The 26,449-nt window shown below is 41.2% G+C and overlaps 1 protein-coding gene across 3 annotated transcripts in view; it reads right to left on the minus strand.

The window, feature by feature from the left end:
• ZSWIM7 (zinc finger SWIM-type containing 7) overlaps positions 1-26,449 on the minus strand; it is a 90,648-nt gene that overhangs the window by 21,793 nt on the left and 42,406 nt on the right. For all 3 annotated transcript variants that reach the window (XM_075854376.1, XM_075854377.1, XM_075854379.1), the window contains 2 exons: positions 24,729-24,750; positions 16,704-16,806 (listed from right to left, as the gene is read on the minus strand). In XM_075854376.1, coding sequence (XP_075710491.1) covers positions 16,704-16,806; positions 24,729-24,750 — 125 coding nt within the window. The remainder of the gene's footprint in view (positions 1-16,703; positions 16,807-24,728; positions 24,751-26,449) is intronic.

Raw genomic sequence — 26,449 nt, forward strand, 5'->3', positions numbered from 1 at the left:
AGAAGGCATAGAATGATTATGAACTATAAGCAATCAGGTAACCTCCAAAACATAAAAGACAAAATAGAACTTCAGAAGGCTAAGAAGATATCCTGGAGATCTGCTGAAAGCACCATGAACTTTTTCCAAGGTTTAACAATGATTCCCTACTCCTTGGATAGGTCTTCAGAGCCCCATGATATCCACAATCTGCAGAATGACGCAGCCCTTTAATGCGTACGATGCAGCGCAATTTTTGTGACGCATTTTCGGCAAAAACGGTTGCGTTTATTCCCTTTGTCTGTTGAATAGGTAAAAAAACGCGTCAACAACAGTGTCAAAAACCACGTGTGGTGCAAAACCTCTTAAAAAAAACAAAAAACGGAGCAGATTTTTCCAGGCAGGATTTTCTGCCTGCAAAAAACGCTGTGTGAACATACCCTTAAAGTATTTTTCTCTGATTTTATTTCATGTTTTATTATTTATTTTATGTTGCTTATATAGTATCAACATATTTTGCCGCAATATACAGAGATTATCGCCATTCACATCAGTCCAAGGCCCCAATGGGGCTAACAAACAAAATTTCCTATCTCAAACATACACGGAATAGAGTTAATTTAAGGCTGGGTTCACACGACCTATTTTCAGGCGTAAACGAGGCGTATTATGCCTCGTTTTACGTCTGAAAATAGGGCTACAATACGTCGGCAAACATCTGCCCATTCATTTGAATGGGTTTGCCGACGTATTGTGCAGACGACCTGTAATTTACGTGTCGTCGTTTGACAGCTGTCAAACTACGACGCGTAAATTGACTGCCTCGGCAAAGAAGTGCAGGACACTTATTTGGACGTTTTTGGAGCCGTTTTCTCATAGACTCCAATAAAAACAGCTCCAAAAACGGACGTAAAAAACGCAGCGAAAAACGCGAGTTGCTCAAAAAACGTCTGAAAATCAGGGGCTGTTTTCCCTTGAAAACAGCTCTGTATTTTCAGACGTTTTTAGTCACTACGTGTGCACATACCCTAATAGGAAGGCAATTATGATCTCTGTTTGCAGTCAGTGAAAGAGACCATTCATGTTTACAACCAAAGGCCTAAGATCCTGATACCTCTCATAGCTGAGCGTTTTACAATCAGAAGTTCTTCTAGACTTTTATCTGGCTGAGGAGAAAAGTGAAACGGTGATGGGAAAGTTAAGGAATGGATTGTGTATCTGTCAAAATGATGCCCCCTCCCCTGCAGTCAGGAAATGGTGCCACCTGAATGGAAGGTGGACATCTGGCTAAAATTGTATCAGGCAGGGAAATTTAGAAGTCCTGTAAGGCCCAATGCACATGACAGTAGTTTGCATCTGTAATTACGCATCAGGTAGTTACAGATGAAATTGCGGACCCATTAATTTCTATTGGCCATGGACATCTTTCTGTATATTTAACGAACATTGAGAAATATCGATTTCAAGCTAAATGCTCCATTTTTGCCAATGCACATATGATTCTGTCCGAAAAAGTGGGTGGGTTGAGTACGATTCATTTAGGAACATTTTCTGCCACTTTTCTACTTAGAAACGTGGAGAAACACAATGCTCGTTGTGACCGGAGTGGTTTTTAGCCTATTCCAGATTAATGAATCCAGCGCACAATGTATGGGGGAGAGGTACTGGGACTTCAATTACAAAGTGCACCATTTTTCACAAATCTGCCCCAGTGTTTTTTTTGGGTGGAGTATTCATTATGGTGTTGTCATCAGAAGTTACTGGAACTAAACCAGTTATACCTCCAGACACTATTGATTCAATGCTCGGGATTTCTCTAAGAAGGTATAAAAACCAAAACCTTTCCGACAATAACGATAGTGGAACTCTTTCTACAAGGTGGGACAGAACAACCAAAGCAATACATTGGAAACAGTAATTAGTTATCATCAAGTACTTTTGAGACAAACTTAGAGCAGTTCCGTCAGCTGATACTGGCCTAGGTAAGGACAGCATTTTACAGGGACAGGTCCATCCTTCTATTAGCCAAAACGGCACAAAGCAAATAAATATTGTGCCATTTGTCTAATGAAGGCATCAAAGAATTCACCAGAGTCATAATTATGAGTCTGACACATTCACGAGAAGAGCGCCCTCTTTGTGGGTATTGACAGCTAGATTATGTGTACCTCTGTTTCGAACACTGCAGCGCATCAGTCACTGTGAGGAGGGCGAAGATTGAACTGGGGGAGCTCTCTTCTCATGAATACACCAGATTCATAACTGCCCTAACCTAGGGCACCATATTCAGCTGACAGATCCACTTTAACAATATACAATAATTTATTCATGTCTCCTAGAATCAAAATGATCACCTATACACATCCGCCCCACCGCTGGGACCCTGCACCGATTGCAAGAACGGGAGTCCCGACCCCATAGATGCTCTACACTGCACTAACACAGTGAGGAGGAGCTTAAACATAGCAACAGTCGAGCATGCACCCACCGCTTCATTCATTAACTATGAGAATGATGTACTCGGCTGTTTCCGTCAGTCCCATAGATTTTGAATGGAGCAGCAGCATGTATGCTTGATTGCCACTCCATTAAATGTCCTCCTTACTGCAGTCGAGCAGTTAGGAGGAACAGGGGGTACAGGACACCCGTTCTCGAGATCGGTGGGAGTCACAGCGGTGTGGCCCCCAATGATCAGACAATTATCAACTTTCCCATGGATAGTTTTTTATTTTATTTCTGGGAATGTCCCTTTAACTGAAAAAGGTAAAGGGTAGTTTTGTATTTGGTGGCTAATAGGAGATTGGGCAGTTAATTTAGACTGGGCATTGTGATGCAGTCCCATGGTATATTAAGAATTGGGATAAAATATCAGCAGGTATTACACAAAAAAAAAAATGTAAGCTGAGGTCTTTGACTGTAAAATACAACAGCTAGCAAAAGTGTGAGCAGCGGAAATCTTGTAAAACAGCAAAACATAAAAACTTTTCAATGTTTACTATGATTAACAAAAGACAAATTTACCTTATAACATTATAGGACACCTCACACCCAATAAAGAAAAAAGCATTGTGAAAAGGAAGGGACTGCTCTATTCTCAGCGAGCGCCCTGGGACTACACAAACCACATAGCAGGAAGCACCTGTAACGGCCATATATCGTACTTCCTTCACTGGGGAAACCATCGTAGCTTTAACAATAGGTATTTATAAAATCAGCAGTTAAAGGAGTAAGTTATCGGATAATATTAATTCAATAATTAATTCTCCTCTTTAAGAAAACAAAATTAGTCATCAATGAACCAATACCATAAAGCAGTGATCTCCAGCCTATGGCTCTCCGGCTGTTGCGAAACGACAACATCCACCATGCTCCAGGATGTTCAGCATGCTGGAGGTTGTAGTTCCGCAACAGCTGGAGAGCCACAGGTTGGATACCACTGCAACTTGCAGAGTTTTGCTCCCTCATATCATTTGAAATGAAAATTTGCAATGATAGAATAAATCTTTGTTCACGTTTGCAGTTAGGAATATACTGTAACTAGGACAGAGCCCACTAATGTAGGGCATTTGTTAGATGCAAGGGGGTACCCCTGTTAGGGGCACAGCTATAAAGCACACCCTGTTTGTTATTTTACCATCCCACTCAACTGAGCGGCCAAGCAATTTGGTTTGTAAGTTTTACATGAAATATACATACAGAAGGCGCTTTGTAGTGGTGCCCAGAACAGGAGTTGAAGGGTTGAGTAGGAGTGGGGCACTCATTGTTTTTTGCTTTTCTTAGGGCATCTTATGTTTAAGGCGTTTGTGCCTGATAAAAGTTTCCCTTTAAATTATGAGCCAAGCAGCTTCCCCGTCTACTAGATGTGAGAGACAGCTTTCTCCCTACTAGTATGGAAAGTAGAACAGCTGTCATTCCCAGATTGTGGGCAGCTCCCTTTCTCAAAAATGAGCTTTACTGCAAGGCTCCAGGCACACAGTATCATAGTGTATGCCTAGGTATTTATTATATATTTTCTCTACCTGTTTCCCTAAGGAAAACTATATGAGCCAGAACAACATCTCTACCACTATTACAGATAGAGCAGCATGTATATGCGACAGATCCACTTTAATATGAGATAGATAGATAGATAGATAGGCCCCCATTATGGTACCGCGTTCGGTCACTCAGGACAGAAGGGCTTGGTGTTTGTTTCCCCCTCCACACCTTTTCCATGACCCTTGGGCCAATTCTCAAGTGATTGCTAAAAGTGCAGTTCCTCTGGCATTCTTAACGGGTTCTCGACACCTTATAGGGGTATGTCCACACTAGGCGTAAATACTGCGGATTTACCACAACAGGTTTTATTGCAGAAATCCTGCAGTCTAATACAGTAGCAGAACAGTGGATGAGTTTTGAAAAAATCTCATCTACACACTGTGGAATAATTCAGCCGAAAAAACGTTCATAAATTGACCTGTGGTGCGTTATTTTTTAATTCACAGCATGTCAATTTATGCTTCGAAATCGCTACTTTTCTGTTGCAGGTTTTCCCCATTCAATTCAATTGGGTGGTAAAACCCGCAACAAATAGCAAAGGTAAAACAGCAAAAGAAAAGAAAAAACTTTATACTTACCCCGTTCTCCGAAGTCATGGCAACGCGTCCCTCTGCTCTCTGTCTAGGCCGGTCTCCTGGGATGACGTTTCATCCCATGTGACTGCTGCAACCAATCACAGGCTGCAGTGGTCACATGGGATGAAACGTCATCCCAGGAGACCAGACTGCACGGACAACAAAGGGGCGCATTGCCATGACTACGGAGAACGGGGTAAGTTTAACTTTTTTAATCGCTGTTCTCCGCCTGAAAAACTGCACCACAATTTTGTGGCCAGAAATTCCCTGCGGGTTCCAGGGCGGATATGCTGTGTACTTTTATGCAGCGTATATGCCCTATGTGAACATGGCCTAGCAAAGGGGATGTGAGCAAGCAGAGCTGCAGCCCTCTCCAAGGGCCCTATAACAGCCACATGATCTGCCTCTACGGTAAGAACGTCCTGGTGCCATGAATAATTTTGAGCTGACCACATTCCAATCAAATCAAAGTACAGAATAAATATTGGCCGGCACCCTTATTAGTCACATGACCATGCAAAATAGCAAATGCAATCCAAGCACAACTACATTTTGACAATTGTGAATCTTAAAAATTATTTGCATTTAAATTTATTACAAAAAAACTTGAAATCTATCCAAAAATTTTTAATAGTCTATTCTATTTCTGAGTTATTTTGGCAACTTAAAAAGCTACTGTAAAAGTGTCTGGATGACAACCACTAATGACAGCTATTGCAGTGCTACCCAGCTTTCCACAAACCCTGAATGGTACATCTACAATTGCAAGAAAAAGTAAGTGGAATTAAATGGATTTCTGCATTGATTACTAATAAAATGTGATCAGATTTTTATCTAAGTCACAATTATAGACAAACACAATCCTACTAAACTAATAACACAAAATATTGTACTGTTCATGACTTATTAGGCACATTGCGCAAAGATCCACAGTGCAGGTAGAAAACCCCTGTATAATGACCTTTCAAAGAGCTTATTGGCAAAATTATTTCAATAAAAGGAGATGAGATTAGAAGTGTGGGTTTCACAGGTGTTTTGCCCATTAAATAATGGGACACAAAGCCTGGTTACTACAAATCTGTTCTTCTCAAGAAAGATTGGTTAGTGTAAACCATAAGCGCTCAGAAGACAAGTTATAGAGATGTATTCAGCTGGAAAATGCCACAAAAAGCATTGCAGAAGAGCTGGGTGTACATTAATCCACGTTAGACAAAGTGTCTACAAATTCAGGACTGTTGCTACTCTCCCTGTAGATGTTTACTCACTAAAACACATGAACAGTTCAACGGTTTAGCTTAGTAGGATTGAGTTGGTCTATAATTGTGACCTAAGAGACGCTTTTACACGCGCCAACGATACGGTGAATGAGCGTTCATATGCACACCCATTCCCAATCATTGCCCTATGTAAACAGGGCAAAGATCAGCCGATAAACGAGCAAACGCGAATGCATGGGTATGAATGATCATAGTAGTAATGATCGTTTGTCCACTTACATTACTGACGATTGACCCTTGTTAACGAGTGCTGATCGACGTGCTGTATTGTAGACCGATTCTTGTTTTCACAGCAAGTATCGGGCCGTCTGAAAGGACTGTTAGATACCAATCAGAGCACATTTTATTAGTTATCAATGCAGAAATCCAGGTAATTCCAAAGGGTTCACTTACTTTTTCTTGCAACTGTATCTGCATAGTTATCCTACGGCTCTGAAAATCTAAAATATAAAAACTAAAAACATTATACTTGAGGTTTTTATGTTTTCTACTCGTCTTGTTTTACGATGGAAAAAATGGGAAGCAGAATGCATCACATTCTACTAAAGGCAAGCAGTAAACATGGAATGACCCCCAGTGCATGGACCCCAGTCAGCGAATTATTCCTATACAAAGAATAACTTCCCGGCCTGATTTTTTAAGTAATTTATGGCCACATGAAAGGAAACAAACTGAGTGGACAAACGTCCAGTGACACTGTATAAAAGATCACACATAAATTCTAAGATTACAAAACGGAGATGAGACACGAGGCAACACATCCGGTGGTACAGTAACATCCATTAAGTTAATGAAAGTAAATGCATTTTTAAACTTTTGTTAACTTTTATCTGCTCTAGTGTAACCTTAAAGAACATATCCTGTGTGATAATATGCATATATTAAATAATAGGAAATATTATAAACAAAATCACATATAAAAAACACATAAAAGACACGTGGCCAGAATACGAATTCTCAAAAATAAAAAAAGGAGGGGGGGGGGAAATCCTCCAGCTCACATGATACGTTACTTTGTATCGTTGACAGCGCACGAGTCCTCGTGTCGGCACACGATGTATGGACAGCAAAGGTAGAGGGAATTGGATCCAGCGCTAGTTGAGCTAAAATGGAAACTGTTTCCAAGTTTTATTTAGTCATTGTTTTAAAAAGGATCCGTAAGTTGGAATCCTTGTGTCCAAGAAGGGATATCAATCCAAGGGGAAGCCTACGCGTTTCAGACGTCTCATGCGTCCTTAGTCATGGCTGTTGTTGGATGCCACATTCTGTGGGCCATAACTTATTTATTTTTTCATTGACAGTGCTATGTTAGGCCACTTTCACATGGCAGTATTTTGGTCAGCATTTTGCATCAGTATTTGGAAGCCAAAACCAGGAGTGAAACCTACAGAGAGAAAAAGTACAATGAAAACATTGGCACCTCTTCCGTGTTTTGGACCCACCCCTGGTTTTGGTTTCCAAACACTGGTCAAAATACTGCCGTGTGAATGCGGCCATAGGTCTATTTTGTTGTTGTTGTTTATTTTTCAAGATTTTATGGCGTTATTTCGGGGTATGTATAATGTCTTGCACAGCTCGGCCAGCAGTGGGATTGCAGAAAGAGCTGCTTGTAGTCAGCAGCAGCTTCTCCCTGATGGTAAAAATTTAGTTTTAATGTTTTTGTCATTTTTTGCAAATATAAAACAGGAAATACCGCAGCAAAAAAATTAACAGTAAATTAAAGCACACTCTCCCCCAGTCTTTACCTCAGTTCCCCTGCAACGTCTCTTTATTTTCTGCCTTCCTACTGCTTGATTCCTCTTGTTCAAGAATTAAAAAACACTGCTATTCCACTACAGTAAAAAGTTACAAAAATGAAAATAAAAAGTATTTATATAATAATGTATGTTTTATTTATATATATATATATATATATATATATATATATATATATATATATATATATATATATATATATATACACACACATTCACATATATTTGGTATCCTCATATTCATAATAACCTGTTGCGTAAAAGCCGCATGCAAGATGATCAGTGAAAGACTGAAAAATTCACTCTGGCAGCAGAATAGTTTTGCAATTTAATTAATTTTACTCAGAAAATACATTGAAAATTTAGTAGTAGTAGTAGAAATAGGTAGCACTCCTGGATCTGTGCCGTGGTCTTCATACGGCTATGTTGATGACATTAAATTAAAATTAAACTCCACATGGCTTTCACTTGGTCACGGGGCCCATGGGATAATTTGTCACAGGACAACCAAAAAACAAAGGGGACATAGCACCCAAAATATATACCTATGAATGTATAACTGACCTCCTGACGAAGCCAGTCCCAGGCGAAACGCGCGTCGAGGTGCTCTTTGTTTCTGTGCCATATCTAGGTTGATGTCCATCTCCTTGAACCATGTCTATAGGTATGCTTTATTCCTCTTGGTGATATGCCTTTTCTCTATTTGATAGCTTTCGGTTTAGGGCTGTATATACAATTATATACTTACCTATAGTCACCATTTTGCTTGGGCTGTGTATGCATGCTGTTTTTTACAGCTGCACATGTCCTCTTCATTACATGGTGTCTATGTGTATTTGGCATCATTTTTTCTAGATAGGTTACTCTGTATACCCTCAGGTATTTTTTACATCTATACCACTATGATGCTGTTCTTGGAATCGGACTTATTTTACCATTGTTAATATCTCTGTTATCACGTATCGCTATTTATTATGTACCAATAAAGATCTTTATATTTCATTTAGATACGTGTCAGTTATACATTCATAGGTATATATTTTGGGTGCTATGTCCCCTTTGTTTTTTGGTTGTTCTGCATATAGTGGGGACTCCGTTTCTTCTGTTTTGAGGTTTTTTTAGGTTTATAATTTGTCACAGGGCCAGCAGAGGATGGAGTGAACCCACTTCGTCAACAAGGTATTTCACATGGGGCTAAACCGGGGAGCGGAGTCTAAAGGAACCCCAGGTATTTACCCTTTAACCCCTATACAGGGATCTGGACTTCTCGAACCCAGGGTCGCTACCCCAAGAGTAGTCTCCTTCTGTGAGGGGCAACGCAACAGGTGAAGTGCATGTAAGCATGGTAGAGTATAGCAAAAGGTCAGGGCAGGCGGAAAGGCTTGTAACCGGTCACTTAGCAAGTTGTCAGGGTAGGCGTTGGTCACTAACAAAAGGCATGCGCCAGGCAAGGATGGTCAAAGATACAGGTAGAGATCAAGCACTGGTAATCCAAGACACTAAATAGCACAGGTACACTAGGAAGAACCAAATTGCTCTGGCAAATGAAGGAAGGAGAGGACCCTTTATAACCAGGAAACCACTATGACCCAAATTAGAGCGTTGGTGGTGTGGGAGGCCACCAGAAAAGGAGCGGCGCTGGCAATTAGTGTTAGTAATTATGAGGATTAAAATAGTTTCCCATATATACTTTAAAAAAATAAAACATTCCATGTGGAAAAAAATGTACTTTCCTAAATAATTATTTAAGTGTGTAAGATTGTATTATATATTAGAATACAGATAAAGATGCTCCAAAATATATGTTTGTATACATGCAGCTGAACTGTACATTTCACTTTGGGTTAAGAGACCATGAGAAAAATGTTAAGCACTGAAAAAAATAGAAAGTCTTCTGACCATTATCCAAACAAAATATTGTCAGAGTCTTCAGATTTCATATTGTATGTACCAGATGTGTGTATCTTGGACAGAAAGAGTTTCTTATGAACAGGACAGACCAACAAAAAGTTCAAAAATTACATTATTAATAGAAGATCGTGTAAGAAAGTCAGTCAAAGTTACACATCAAACCAGTAGCCATCAGACATGCATGAAGCGTTATTACATGAGACATGGACGGCCAACCAGAAGGTCACGTTGTCAGTATGGAGGAACACACGTGCTTACAGGGATAATTCTATTTGACCAATATTTTTGTGTGATCACAAGAATATTGGTCAATTTTTTTGATTCTTCATAGATGTTAAAGATGGACAATAATCAAGATGGACAGAAAAAGTACTAAAGTCTTTGAACTCTTTTTGACAAAAAACATTTGAAAAGAGAATGTATTGCCAGGATCCTTGACCAAATAATGCCTAAGCTTTCACTTGACTTGAAGCACAACTATCCAGACTGAACCTATGTCATCTAAGGCTATGTTCACACCTGCGTCAGGGGTTTCCGTTGTTCTGCCCCGTCAGAGGAGCAGAACAATGGAAAACTGGAAGTGACAGTTCCGTTCCACAATGGATACTTCCGGCGGCCGACGGAACCCATTGACTTTAATGTGTACCATTGGGTGTCTGGTTTTACCAGAAACAGCGCAGCATGCATATTGTTTACGGTAATCTCGGCCTGATCTGCAACGGAGGCCCCTAACGGAGTCTTCAAAGCATATATGAACGAGGCCTAAGACAGTGCTTCTGAAACTGTGGTAGGGGAGGAAAACATTGTTTTTTCCTTGTCAAAAGGTGTCCATAGCTTTTCAGTATCAGCTAAAGCTCTGATGTCTAGCTTACATAAAAATCATTCTGATAATTGGATTTAGCTGTAACCTGTTAAATTTGCTCTTTGCTAATTCTTTTGGCAGTTTTTTCAATAATATATATTTTTATAAGGATACATTATTCTAACTCTGAGCTATAGAGCACCAAAAAACAATGCTCCGTGCAATACAATTTTTTTTAAATATATTAAAACTACAAATAAATCCTACAAAAAAAATCTATTGTATGACCTTCATAAACATTATGTCTCGAACTGTCACTTCTTTGAGAAAACAAATATTTGTAAAAATCTAATTGATAACGCAAAGTCCCTTCGCCACCGCTCCATGATTGAATTGAAAGCAGCCCTAAATTATATTAAAGTATGTAAATGCATTCAAGTTGGCAATGGATAACACTTGCAATATCACACTACATAAAGCATTTAATAGCATATGGTATCTATGATATTGCTATAGAAATGGACAAGGATATTCCTAAACTCGGTCCCTGGGATCGTAGCTCAGATAGGAAAAGATGTTTAAATAAATATATATTTTAGTTTGGATATTTTGGATTTGTGTGTTCACCATCACATGGAAACCTTTCCATTACCGTTACCCATACTTCCATCCTGCATTATTATTTATTTTTCCACCATTTTTTTTTCTTTTCTCTCTTCTCAACCTAATTCTATACCTTCTTCTGCCTTCTAAACTTCTCTTTGTTCATTGGTCATAGAAGACCTCCCTCCACATGTTGGGGGAACCATACTGCTATAGCGAGAACTCTTTAATTTCTTCTTTGTTAGTTATATATTTAGTATGGTTGAAAAAAGACACATGTCCATCAAGTTCAACCAAGGGATGGGAAAAGGGAAGGGATGAAACAAAACTTCTACACATCGGGTGTTAGACTTAAAATTTGATTCAACAGTAAACTTTAACAAAAAATCTGGGAGACAGAGATTCCCATTATAATTATTCTTTCACACTCCCTAATACATGATATTTTCGTTGTCATGTTTTCTAAGCCTCAAATATGTTTAGGCCCCTGCAAAGTAACAAAGGACACATGGAATAGTGAATCCTTGGATCTATAAACACCGCCTGCATGGACGAACCCGGTTACTTGGGAGGGGGAGAGGATGGGCAGAACCCAGCTTAAAAAAAAAAGGTAAAATACATGTCTTTCAGTGATATACAGAGTATAGCTTACATTGCATGTTGGCGGTCTTTTCTGGGAGCCCTCCAAAAATTTTCAGACACTTAAAATACTAGGCCAAGCTGTTTCTATTTCCAGAATACATAGAGAAAAGAAAGCAGATGGGTAACTGAAAATAGTCTTGTTTTATTTCCAAGAATGTGATATGGATTGCAGTAGTATATAGCAAACATAACTGTAAAGAGATAAAGCTGCCTTCATAGCTGTATAATGTTCAGATGTGGTGGAGAACAGTTGGATGGTGAAGACCTACAATTACCGCCTGTCCATGACTATACCACAAAGCGTTCTTCTGCACAGTCTCAGAAATATATATGAGAAGGGTCACAAATGTTGACTGCCAGCCGAATGTAAACATATGGTTATATTGATACTACCTAATGTAACACAAGACAAGTGCTTCAACGTCATTGATCTAGGAGAACGCACATGGAACGTGAATATGCAGAGATAATAAACTGCGTCTTACCAGGGTGTGCGGGGGTTTTAAACAAGACAGTGGAACGTCCCAGTACAGATTTTAGGAAACTACTCAATGTTTATTTGTAGATAAAAAGTCAAATTCTACAAAGATACATTTCACGGACTAAGTGCTCATGCACATGACCATATTACAGCTCCAGACAAGCTCCGAGTTGTATGGAACCATAATACAGCACCTATAGATGCCACACTGTTCCTACATATGCCTCTGATTTCATTTTTTTTCTGTTGGAATCCAACAGGGAAAAAAAAAAAAAAAGATTGTGCCATGTTCCAATGGATGTCGTATTACAGAGATATTATTCCCTAGAAGCAACTCTTTAGGGGAAAATACTTGTACAGAGGCAGTGTGAAGGAAATGGCTACTACAGGTGTTACAGGACTGGTAGAGTGGCACCTTTTCTGGGGATCTCAAGTGATGGTAACCACAGGTATGTCAGGTGTAAATCGCACCAAGTCTCGGACAAGAATGCTTGGTAGTGGCAAACCTCAGACTATAGAACTGTAGAGTGACGCCAGAGCTCTCGGTGAACCACGTAAGATGGAGGCCTCAAACCTCCAGTCAACCTTGCCACATTTGGCATCTGTCCGACAAAGTCAGTAAATGTCCTAAATTTCAGGTGGACACCAACCTCTCTTGAATTTTCTCTACCAGGACTTCAGGATGCGTTATCTATGGTATGTAAACCTATGTTTATACGGAGTACTGAGCCCTGTAGCACAGGAAATCATATGGAGTGCAGTATAGAGTAAGAAATGTGGTGTGGATAAAGGAATGAACAAGGTTATTGTGTTTAAGATCATAAAACACAGAATTTACTTTCAGATCCAACTCAAATATTACTATAAGAAGTTTCTGCTCGAGATGTCAGCTGTAGAGGATAACCAGGCAGAGATATCTGAACTAGGCTTTAATAAGAGTGGAGGGTTGATATCTCTATCAATTGTCTACTTATTGGTGTTAATAGGTGGCGACACATGTCAACGGCAAATAAAAAAAGGGGTTAATGGCAGGAAATTATATTTATATTTTAAAACACATGACTTTAAAACAGCGTCGACTACACAGTGAATACAACGAACAGATTTGGCTCTAAAGAAGTTGATTTTCCTATGACCGTGCTGAAAATGGAATGAATCTATAAGATGCCTTGCTAAAAAGGGGTCAGTGAGTGCACCGTCACCCACTAATTGGCCACCAGTAAGATCATGTGTTGGGGGAATTCCCCGTGTCACATTAGTGGCCTCATGTGAATACTCCTTCCAGCTGCTCAGAATCTTAAAATAAAAATGAGCAACCAGAGGTAGCAGTCACGCAAGGCCACTAAGAAGCTCTGAGAAGGATCATGTAACCTCATTTGTATGCAGCACGGGGAGTCTTTTCAGGATCGGAGGGGCAAAACATAGTCGACGGTAGTAGAAAATGCAAAAAAAAATAAAAAAATTCTTGACATTGGTGAATTTAAATTGCATAGCAGAACGTGAATCAATATTGATTGTTCTTGCACATTTTCATGCATGATGTCTGCTTTATTTACCTGTATTATTTAGTGTGATAATCTAACATGTTTTACTGTACACAGACGGTTATTTGGTCACACACTTTTCGCGATCTACTTTTAAAATAATAAAAACTGTGAAATAGAAAATTGCGTAGCAGAACATCAGCATACCCACACACAGGCAGCAGAAAGTTTTGCATATTGGATATATTAAAACACTAGTTAAGGCCCTTTTACACTGGCTGGTGCAGCGAAACATCATTGATCGGCGCTCGCTTGCTCCTGTCACACGGAACTATGGATGGGGACGAGCGGTCGTTACTCCGATCGCTCGTCCCCATCCATTATTATCATGTCGGCAGAGCGTCTCGCTATTTACACAGGGAGATGTGCTGCCGACAGCGATAATCTTTTACTTTTTTAAAACGATACGACCAGCAGATGATCGAGCGTTTGATCGTTCATCTGCCGATCGTTCCCCTGTTTACACAGGGCAATTACTGGCAACGAGCGTTATATTAACCCCCTTTATAAACACCAAGAGAGCTTCTGAGTGAGTCCTTAGACAGAAGTACCGATAATACAGCACTATCATAATGCATGGAGGCTCTTTTGACAGGGATGTATCTAGTGGAGAAGCTGGGTATCTGCAGTTTAAAATGAATTATATTATTATATGTTGTGCACCAGGTTATAGTATGTGAAATCTAATTCTGGGCCAGTATAAGCTGGATTTACTCATTTTGTGCTAGTAGTCACCAGATATTGCTTGCATGATCAGTCAAATATGCTGCCTGAAGCGCCGAGGAATTAATGACCCCCATTTGTCAAAAAATGATCCCGATGATTTCCATGATACCACATACATATTAGGTTTCTAGTTCTTGTAAACGAACCAGATCATCCCACAAAATATCTGCCCCGGAGTGGTTGGACGACACAAAAATAAGAAACCGTCAGAGCAGAAACATTCCATGGAAATTCTTACTACAACAGGAGGATGTTTTAAAGACATATACTATGACAAATCTAACAAAATGAACTCTAATATATAAATTATGTATGACTATCCCAGAGGACGCTTTGGCCTGACACATCTGTCTCAAAATAGTTCAAATTTGCTTTGACAGAAATTGGCAGAACTGAAAAAATTTGATTATTATTATTTTGCTCATGTATGTACAAACATTGTCCGTCATGTAGGCATCCCAAGTGGTAGAATTAATAGATAGAAACCTTATAATTATACACATGCAGGCAATACCGACGTTCCTACATATTAACTACCATGACTTAAACGGAGAACAGATGTTCTGAAATGAGAGAATGATAATTTAGGCACGCATATCTAAACATGGAAGTATACGGCAAAGCGGGCGAGACATTGGCAATGAACACTACTATGCACAGCAATGTGTCAAGGATGGTGAGGAGAATGAACACTTGAGCTAAAGTGTGTGAAAGTCACACTGACAGATTCGTCCATAATGGAGCTCATCAAAGTTTAACTCTTACAAAACATAATGGTGTTGACATGTTAAGTGGAATACTGTCATGTAGATCCACGATGGAGAAAGAGGTTTACTGGCACATTATGGCTTTAGGAACTACAGGCATTGCAAAAGCTTCAACAAGGGAATATTTTGGGAAATGTAAGTTCCCTATCATTTTATCCTGAAATTCTATGTTGTAATGACTTTGACCTTGAAGACGTGATGATCATAATTATTGGTTGACTGACACTTAACATTGGAACCTTCACAATGTCACCCGCTCCCTGAATACAGCCACTATATTCAGCTGACCGCTCAGTATTGATGAAGCATAGTGCACCGCATCCTTGGTTTGCCGCAAAAGTGAACTGAACATGTATATAACACATGTATACATATATAATGGCTAACTAACTGGTGTAAAGTGCTCATATATCTTGTATGTTGAACCTAGGAAAAAAGCAATATACATTCACGATAAAATCAAGTGTCTTCTTGGTAGTTGGATGTGCAGGCTAGTTCCTTACAGCAGTTCTTCTCTTTAGATACAAACATTTTGTACATTTCTGGAGTTAATCTGTGGGACTTAAAAAGGAATCGGTCACAAGTACCAACCACTTTAAAGTAACCCTTCGGGATAACATTTTAAATATGATTTATATAGAGTAATAATATCTGATGCCCTCCAGTTGTGCTCCTCTGCCGTGGATCCGCCGTTTTAGGGTCCCCTCTGTGCGGTCCCAAAATGGCTGCAGTGCTTCTTAGACTATGAATCCGGCTGTTCTCGGATTGGCCAAAGCTGCCCACATGAGCGGTTCTTTCCAATCCGCGAACAGAGGGAGTGTGTTAGACGGAGTATGAGAAGCGCTGTGGCAAATGGAGGGCACTAGGTAATATTACTCCATATTCCCCATTACATTTATAATTTTGTTCTGAGAACAGAAGGGTCGCTTTAAGTGACGGTATCCAAGAAACACAAGCCAGCTACTGCTACAGTAGTTGGAGTCCAATCAGTGGGTGATGGTTTGCGTTTTTAAGGGCATCAATTAGATGCTCTCAGATAAAGGTGCCTGTCATGATGGGCGATTCCTTTGAGGAGCCCCATTCAAATATAACAAGTGGTGTTGTGCCACATTGTGAAATAAAAATGAGAAAAAGTCTATAGAATAAAATACCGTAAAAGCTGCCACATTTCTCTCTCATGCAACTGTAAATGACAAATAGCATCTCTGGAGACTTATGTAATGTAGTCTAAATGTAAGGCAGTAAGACTCCTCAAGTATGAACCTCTGCTGCCATTTTTTGTAATTGGTGCACAACGGGATCTGCAGATGAAAAGTCAAAAGAACCACAAGCCTGGGGCCACTCTTTGGACAATTTAGGCCTATACAGCATGGTCGGGGAAGCAGTATGGGATGTTACAGGGATATATAAAGCTTTACCCAACTGGTCTGTTTAATATGGTAGAATAGAAGGTCAGGAGTGATTGCAGTGAGCCACCGTTTTAACGAAGCTTTAAGTAAATCATGAATTATTAATGTACAAAAACAATAAAAATAATTGCATGTCAAAATGGACATTAAAAGAAAATGTAAAATGCATCTGTGTTTAAGTATTACAAAAATTACCTGGAAAGTGCTCCTTCCGCTTGGACTTGTGACATGTGTTACAGAACGCTGATCAACTAAATCCAAGGCGTATAGAGCAGTGGGCCCAAAGATAAACTTCAATCTAAAAAAAATAAAATGAACAGAACACATCAAATATAATCCAGCACGGACAAAGTCTGGAATTACAAATGGTGTCTTATGATCATCAGAACATGACTGCCACAAAACAACAACTACTGGAATGTGTGACATATTGAAGGCCTCTGTGTGAGACATCAAGAGCGCGTCTTCTAGTCTGTGGAAACCTCCTAACATACTGCGAGCTTGCCTCATGACCACACTGTTCTGCAGTGCTATAGATAATCCACTGACTCAAAACATAGGTATGTAGAAAACCCGTGTGGGCATGAGGTAGGGAGAACACCAGTCATAGTATGTGAGCGCTTAAGCTAAATTCAAATCTTTCTTGTTTGATTTTGTCTCCAGTTCCTAGAAGAAAAAAAAAGAAAAAAAAAAGCCAGCGTGTAGGATTTCCTGTCGTACAGACTGATGATGACATACCCGTGCCAATGTCTCCTGGCTGTGGACAACATTCTGTTGCTTCATTACCGTCTTGGTTTCTCATTACAACCCGGCTTGTTCCTAAGTCATTGTTTGCTTTCCACCTGTCCTGACTTCAAGTGTTCTCAGCCTGCCAACTTTGCCGTATGATTCTTGCCTGTGGATACATGGCATTGGAACCTTTTCTGGGATGGCATCCTGGTGAATACCTCTCGGAAAACTGCTGCCAATTTGCATTGATAGCCTATACTTGAGACCTGCATCGATCAGCAGAACGAAGAGATTGCGGTGCTCAGGCTCCTTCAAAGTTTATCCAGGTACAGTGATGTGTCTGTACATGTGGCTGTGTCTGGTTCTGCAGCGTAGCCCTTCGTGCTCCTAATCAGTGGGGATCCCGGATTTCAGACCCCCACCCATTGGAGGCCTATCCATAGGAGAGGCCATCAATATATATACTCAGAAGACCCATTTCAGTGTGAGGAATGGACAATTGTTTAGACTACTCCCTAGTCTTGCCTTATGGCTCATTCAGAAGAGCGTGTATCACATCCGCGTATGGCTGTTAAAACAACGGCCGTCACACAGACTCATGTATTTCAATGACCGTTGTGAAGGGTCTGTGAAAAAATAGGACATGTCCTATTTTTTTGCGCTTCACGCATCCCTCCATAGACTCTAGTCTATGGGGGATGCGCAATAACGCGTCCCACACAGGTGCAGCACGGGTGCACCTCGGACGTGAAAAACTGCAGTTTTTCACGTTGGAGGTGGGCCAGATTCGTGTGAATGTAGCCATAGCCGAGTTCGGAACTTAGAGGGTCCACTACCTACTACATCCCACTCTGCAGCACTATACACTACACACACCTAAGTCCCTGTTCCCAGTGAAGATGACATCCGATCTCCTTATCTGAAGCACACACAATGTAGTACCAATTGCAGAGCAGGTTGGAGTACCCAGAGAAAACCCATACAATGGGAATATGTACTTTTTATGCAAATGTTGCCTTGATTGCAATGGTCTCAGGGTTACGTGGCAGTATTGCCACTGCCAACTGGGTACTGCGATGTAATCATTAGATATTGTGTAATGGTCTATGTGTTGACACCCTCAGATCAAATAACGGCTCCAGGCCTTCCAGAGACTTGGTTAAAATTAGTAAAGCGGAAAAAACACAACTACCGAGAGATCACTTTATTAATTCAAAACTAGTGGCCACCCATAAAGCTGGATTACATAGATCCATTATCTAATGATCTAGTAAATATATATATCATTATTTATACATTAATCTATACAGCATATACATAGGCTTCTTCTGCAATGTAAATTGTGTAACATTAACCAAATAGTCAGATAGTTGTAAAATAAACAACGGCGGACATCTACTTGGAAAATGGCTATTTAAATGATCATTTAATAACAAAGCCCTGGTCTCCAACCTAGTTGTCCATGAGAAATATCCTACTTGTAATACATATACGTGGGTGGCTCCTGCACATATGCGGTAACATAAAGCAAATGAATGTGGTTTGGATTATTTACATTAATAGTTTTTAATCTGAGAAACTCAATGAGCTGATATGATTTGTTTTGCAGGGACGTAAATCTAACCAACATCACATGCAAATAAACAGCATTTCCCTATGTAAACTATTCCGTCACTTTCTAGGAAAGCTGGGTGACAAGTTTCCTAGAATCCTGACTGGCAGATTTGCCTAGTTATACGGTGAAACTGGAGCAAGGAATGTATCACTACACCATAAATTGACAGCAGAAGAGAAGGCAGATGGGGGGGGGGGGGGGATAAAATATAATGATAGAGGTATTTGCCAGGAATATTCCCTGCCGTATGTTGGACTTTTTTTTTTCACTGCAAAGATTCCCTTTAAAGATGATCTGCCACCAGTTTATCAATTCCCGATCTCCTAACTAATCTAATAGGCGTTTTGCTGCTGATAACTACAGTGTGATTTGTTTATAAAAATAAAAATAAAAAAATTTGCAAAGTTATGAGCATTCTTCTAAATATGCTAATGTGGCTCTAATAGCCAAATAGGAGGCGACTTTCTTTTCTCTCTGGGCGGTGTAATGTTTTCTGTATGACGCTGTCCAATCAGCACACAGCTTCTCCCCCTTCCCTGCCCAGCAACACAGCGTAATCATATAGTATACAGCGTCCATTCCCGACTATGTATTCAACTGGTGATATATCTGGTTGTTTCACAGCTAGAACGGCTTGATGCTGATAGGACGGCGTCAGAGGCTTTGAGGTGGCGCCACATCAGGAGAATCGCTGCGGTTGACACCCACTTGTCTAGTATAGCCTCATTTGCATATTTCGAAAAAAGCTCATAACTTTTAAAATAATAAAGGTTTTGGGACACAATTTTCATTAGAATTATCAGTTACTAAACTAGGGACAGAGCCTCTTTAAATGACCTCAATACTAGCAGTATATAACCTGTATATAAGTCACTTTCTCTGGTGACTGCTGCAGGCAGAAAGTGCAGCAGCTTCTCCAAGCGGAGTCATTCCTGCACCTTAGTGAGCCAGCTCAGCCTATGGTTCCCATTGCAGCCATGCCACCATTATATAATATATATATATATATATATATATGAAAACTGTGAATTCAGGCTTTAAAGTGTAAGTAAACTTTTCAAAAACTATTGACATGTCATAGTGACAAGTCAGACGTTTTGATCGTAGGGGGTCCAAACACGAAGACCCCCACCGATCGCTAAAACGAAACAGCAGAAGCGCTCGGGTGAGCGCTATGCCGCTTCGTTTCTGATCAGCTTTCCTCGGAGCGGTTTAAGGGCTCAATAGAAAAACACTGTCACTTGGCTTTCCAAGGAAAGCCAATTAGCAACAAAGCGGCACATCGCTCACCGGAGCGCTTCTGCCGCTTCGTTTTAGCGATCGTTGTGGGTCTCAGTGCTTGGACTCCCACCGATCAAAAATTCTGACATGTCACTATGACACTCCAAAAGTATTTTAAAAGTTTAGTTAGGCGGGATTGACGCGACCGGGTCCCGCCCGAGCCCGAGTGCCGGCCGGTAAAATCGGCCGGTTTGCATAAAGTTTTGCATCAGTGCCGGGCCGGGCAGATCTGGACAGTGACATCAGCGGCAACTCCTGAAGGGGAATCCCCATGTGTTCGGGGATTCCGCTTCAGGAGTTTCCCCTGATGTCACTGCCCAGATATGGACAGAGACATCAAGCGCTCTGTCCAGGAGCGGAATCCCCGAAAACACGGGGATTCCGCTCCTTCAAGGAGCTAAAGTGCGGCTAGCACATAGCAGAGCGGGGAGATACCTCCCCGCTCTGCTATAGTGGCGTCGCTACGGTAGTAGCAGCCGCAGCAGCTGCTAGCGGCGCCATGGAAGGTGTCGCCGGGCCAGGGCGCTTTTAAAACAAGCAGGGGAAGGGAGCCAGCGCAGCGCTCCCTTCCACCTGCTGTACACCCCGGCCCTGCCACACAGTGTACAGCCATTCGTCCGAATGGCAGCAACTCCTCCTCCTCACATGCACTCTGCTCTGTGAGGAGGAGAAGATAGAGCGCAAGCGCCGGAAAACCAGGCCATCAATCGGGACACATCCCGGTGATGGCCGTGTATTACCCGGCCCCATAGACTTCTATGGGAGCCGGGCACCCGGCCGAAGATAGAGCATGTCCTATTTTTTGACGGCCGGTTTTCCAGGCCGTCAAAAAATCGGTCGTGTGAATAGCCCCATTAGGGGTCTATTATTCCTAATGCAGCCGGGTGCCGGCCGATTTATGAACGGCCGGCGCCCGGCCGGGAAACCCTGTCGTGGGAATGAGGCCTAACACTTTAAACCAGGTCCTGTAAATGTATATAGCGATGTGGATGATTTTTGTAAATGAAAAACTTCGATATAATAGTAACATTCATGAAGAAGTGAATGCCTCCAAAATTTTAAAGTCAATATTTTTGTAGGTATGGCTTTGAGGACTTATATTTACTGGTGCTTTTCAGATTTTAGGTTGAAATGCTGTGTACTAATAACGGTGAGAAGGCAACTGTATAGAAGGGATTCTGCAGTACATGTGCTGTGATGAGAGGATGTGGTTTCTGAAGTTCTGAATATATAATATAAAGTTAAGACACTATATACTATGTCTTGAGTAAGTCAGGGAAAGAATCCGATGAGGTGACTAAAACCTCTCACATAAACGATACAACAGGCTGGATTTACATGTTAGGAAATTGCTTTTAGTAATTAATTTGGTTGGCTTTGATCTTGGAATTTATGTATGTAAATAACTTTTCATTAATTACTCTTATAAAATATATTAAGCAACCAACCAGGCAAATTGAGTTGTCCTTTTCTCAAAAAGTTAGTAAAATATTGCCTCCATCCTTTTCTGGGAAATGAGCTTGACAACCAATATGGTCTTAATTAGAGCTCCCGCAGCGCGGTCATAAATCAGCCAAGTTATGCAGAAATATGGGGGGGGGGGGGGGGGTGTATCACTACATGACTAGTCACATCTACTGTTCAGACCTCTAGGCTTGGTGCCAATTCGTCCTGGAGCTGTAATGGCGGCCATATTGGTTGACACCCAGAAACATCTGAATTGAATTTTTAAGAACTTAGAAGAGGACAGACAAGTCAATGACATCTATCTATCTATCTATCTATCTCATATCTATCTATCTCATATCTATCTATCTCATATCTATCTATCTCATATCTATCTATCACATATCTATCTATCTATCACATATCTATCTATCTATCTATCTATCTATCTATCTATCTATCTATCTATCTATCTATCTATCACATATCTATCTATCACATATCTATCTATCACATATCTATCTATCACATATCTATCTATCACATATCTATCTATCCAGGGGCGTAGCTAAAGGCTCATGGGCCCGGGTGCAAGAATTCAGCTTGGGCCCCCCTACCCCTCCGCAGCACCACCATCATCATCAGCCCCTGCGCGCTCCTATGCCCAGACGCCTTGCCCAACAGCCCCCATAGTATAATGCCCCCACACAGTTAATGCTCCCATAGCTGCCCCCACACAGTATAATGCCCCATAACGTATACTGCCCCCCCATAATAGCCCCATACCGTATAATGCTCCCCATATCAGCCCCCCATACAGTATAATGGCCCCCCCCCCCGCAATATCAGCCCCCCCATACAGTATAATGCCCCCATATGTGCATAATTACTTACCTATCCCCGTTCCCACGTCGAGGGGAGGATCCTTCGCCTCCTCCGGTGTGTGCTATGAGTGACTCAGCGCAGGCAGGCGCGATGATGTCGCTACATCCCGCCTGCTTGCGTCGAGCCGCTCACAGCACAGGGAATGCTGGATCAAGGAGATGTCAGCTCCTTGCTCCAGCATTGATTGGAAACGGGACCTCGGTGAGTGACTCACGAACCCCCATGGGGACGCGACCCACAGTGTAGGGATGTCCCGATACCAAAATTTGGACTTCGATACCGATACTTCGTTTACTTTGCCAACAGTAATAAAAAAATAAAAAAAAGTTCTTCCATTTTCTGATGTGAGGCACGAGGTGTGATGATGAATTTTGAATGTGCCTCACATAAATAGTAATTAACCCCATCATGTTTCTCAGTCATAATGGGTTAATGTGTAAGGTACATGATGGTGTTAATTACTATTAATGTGAGGCACATGGAGGTTAAATTCATCATCGCACCTCGTGCCTCACAATTAGGCCCCATGCACACGGCCGTAAATAATCTCCATTCACTTTCATGGGTGTCCGTGCCGTAGAAATGTTCCGAAAATTATGGAACATGTCCGTCCTTTTGCATTTTGCGGGCCGTTCTCCCATACTTTGTATGGGAGCACGGCCCGAAAATGCGGGTGGCAGTCGGCGGCCGGCCGTGCCCGCAATCGCGGGCCCTGATTGCGGGCACGGTCGTGTGAATGGGGCCTAAGTGATTGAAAGCAATTTTTATTTTTTTACAGAGTACACATCATAAATGATGCAAAAAAATTGTTGTGCAGGTTATTACGGGCGCGCCAATACCGATTATGTGTATGTTTTATGTATTGAGACTTATTTTAATGTTTATTATAAAAAAGGTGTATGTGTATTTTTTTTATTTAACATTACTTTGTTTTTATTTTTAAACTTCAATGTACTGGCCTATATCTATATGCCAGTACATTAGCCTATGTGCTGATAGCACACAGGCAGTTGTTAGGACATACCTCAGTATGCCCTAACAACAGGAAATATGGTAGGACAGCCCTGGGGTCCTTCAACAGACCCTGGGCTGTCTGCCCATATATGGTATGTCCCTTAATCGCGTCACAGGAATTCCCTGTGACGCGATCCAGGGGCATCCCCCCTTCTCATTTTCCCCTGAATGCTGCAGTCAGCTTTGATCGCAGCATTTAGGAGAATAGCGGCGGAGATGAGCGGTTTCTCTGATCTCCGCCGTTATAGAGCGGGGCTGCAGCTGTGTAATACAGCCATTGCCCCGCTCCTGATATAAGTGCGCGCGCGGTCAGCATGAGGAGATGCGGCCGGCGCTGCACTAATGAGCGGCGGTTCAGGCATTGAGGACAGAACATGGAGGTGTTTTGTAGCGCGCCCACCATGTTCTGTCTTCAGTGCCGACGCTCATTAGTGCAGCGCCGGCCGCATCACTTCATCCTGACGGCGCGCACATCCATGTCAGGACTCAGGAGCGGGGCAGTGACTGTATTACACAGCCGCAGCCCCGCTCTCATACACTCATGTGTACTATACTGTATTGTGCAGTTTGCGGTGGAGGAGGGGGGGCTGTGATTTAACGCTCCCCCCCTCTCCACCGCATACAACACAATACATTACAAGGCATCACATACATTACATTACAATACATAACGTTCCAACACAATACATTACATTACACTGCAGCTTACCTGGAGTCCTCCGCACCGACTCTTCTGCTCTGTCTGGAAGCCGTGTCACGTGACAACACGGTCACATGGTACACTAAGTGTACCATGTGACCGTAACCCGGAAGTGCCGGCTTCACGGCACAGAAGATTTAGCCAGAAAACATGCTGTATGGCAACGGGGGCCCGTGGGCCCCCCAGGCTTAGGGGCCCGGTCGCAACTGCGACCGCTGCGACCCCTATAGCTACGCCACTGTATCTATCACATATCTATCTATCACATATCTATCTATCACATATCTATCTATCACATATCTATCTATCTATCTATCTCATATCTATCTATCACATATCTATCTATCACATATCTATCTATCACATATCTATCTATCACATATCTATCTATCACATATCTATCTATCACATATCTATCTATCACATATCTATCTATCACATATCTATCTATCACATATCTATCTATCACATATCTATCTATCTATCTATCTATCTATCTATCTATCTATCTATCTATCTATCTAAGATTGTTTAACAGATTAATACTCACCCTAGTAGATGTTCATCAGAAACTGAAAATAAAAAATAAAATATATATGAAATTCAACACAATGACATCTGATCATAATCTCTTCTGCACATATATTAGAAGACTCAATAAATAACAATAGAAGTACAAACCCAGAAACAACATTTAAAGAGGACCTGTCATCTCTCCTGACATGTCTATTTTAGTAAATACTTGTATTCCCCATAAAAAAAAACACAATTCTGGAGCATCATTTCTTAGAACTCTGCCTTGTGCCATTCCTCTGTTATTCCTCCTGTAAATCTAAATTTATTCATACATTTCAAGATGCTTCATAATGGTTATTTATGGGGAATACACACATTTATTTTTAAAAAATAGACACGTAAGAAGAGCTGGCAGGCCCTATGAAAAGCGGGCCTTGCAGGTGGTTTTGCAGATAGCAGAGCTCATATATTAAAGCAGACAGACCACCAGGACCCTCGTTTATTTGGGCTCATGTCCCTCAGTATATGTATGGCAGTTACTGGTTAGCAATCTACAGCAGGGAAGCTGCAGAGAAATCTAATTCTTCACAGCTTCCCTACATCCGGCCAACATACCATAAAACATTTTACAAAAGTGTGTGTCCTGTGCCCCACAATAAAGGTACTGCCTACCAGAAATGGATTTCAATGTTTTGCTCAGTGGCTCCAATGGCGACTATATACATGTGATTTACCTGCAGCTTTCCTTTTCTACCCGAATATATTAGCTTCTTTACCTCTAAACTGCTTTCAAACTGTGTTTTCAGTGTTCATTTGCCATATAAAAGCGGTGTCTGGTATATGATGCTGATAACTATGGTATTGTTTTTGTTTTTAAAAACGTTTATTAGTGACAAAGTTCTGAGAATTTTTACATTTATTCCATTTTGTTTGTAAAAGCCCAACTGGGCGTTTTTTTTTAGAATCACCAATCAGCATCATACACTTCTCTTCATTCATGCCCAGCTTTATTCACAGCACATTGTGATCTCGCGAGATCACGCTGTGACGTCACTTACTCCCGCAGTTCCTTCACCGGAGCGACGGGAGAATGACCAGCCGTGCCAGGACTGCTGCTGAGCAGGATAATCGTCCTGGCATGGCTGGAGCCGATATCTGGTCATTCTCCCATTGCTCCGGTGAAAGAACTGCGGGAGTAAGTGACGCCACAGCGTGATCTAGCGAGATGATGCTCTGCTGTGAATAAAGCTGGGCATAAACGAAGAGAGGTGTATGACGCTGAATGGTCAGCGTCATACACTTTTCTTTACAACGCCAACTTAAAAAAACGCCTATTTGGGCTATTACAAAAAATTTGCATAAATGTAAAAATGATCAGAACATTGTCACTAATAAACGTTTGTCAAAAAAAACAAAACAGTAGTGAACTATAACAAAGAATTTATTAGATTAGGTAGGAGTTAGAGAAGTTTCAAACTGGTGACAGAGCCGCTAAAATCCCACAGCTTCAGAAAGAACGTCAATATTCTAATGACTCTTGGTATGAGAGATTGTCCTTTATAATATAGGGATATTGACTCTTCTGAAGGATATTTTGGATTGTCGAATTGTAAAGATCTGCTGCAAAGATCATGCACACGACCGTAGCCGCATGCAAGGTCCGTGATTACGGCACAGACGGCCCGAGGAGTGTCATCCGCGGGCCGTCTGCCACCACGGACCGTGCACACACAAGATGTGCATTGATTTTAAGGA

The sequence above is a fragment of the Rhinoderma darwinii genome, chromosome 2 (genome assembly GCF_050947455.1).
Source record: "Rhinoderma darwinii isolate aRhiDar2 chromosome 2, aRhiDar2.hap1, whole genome shotgun sequence".
In the NCBI taxonomy this organism is placed as follows: domain Eukaryota; kingdom Metazoa; phylum Chordata; class Amphibia; order Anura; family Rhinodermatidae; genus Rhinoderma; species Rhinoderma darwinii.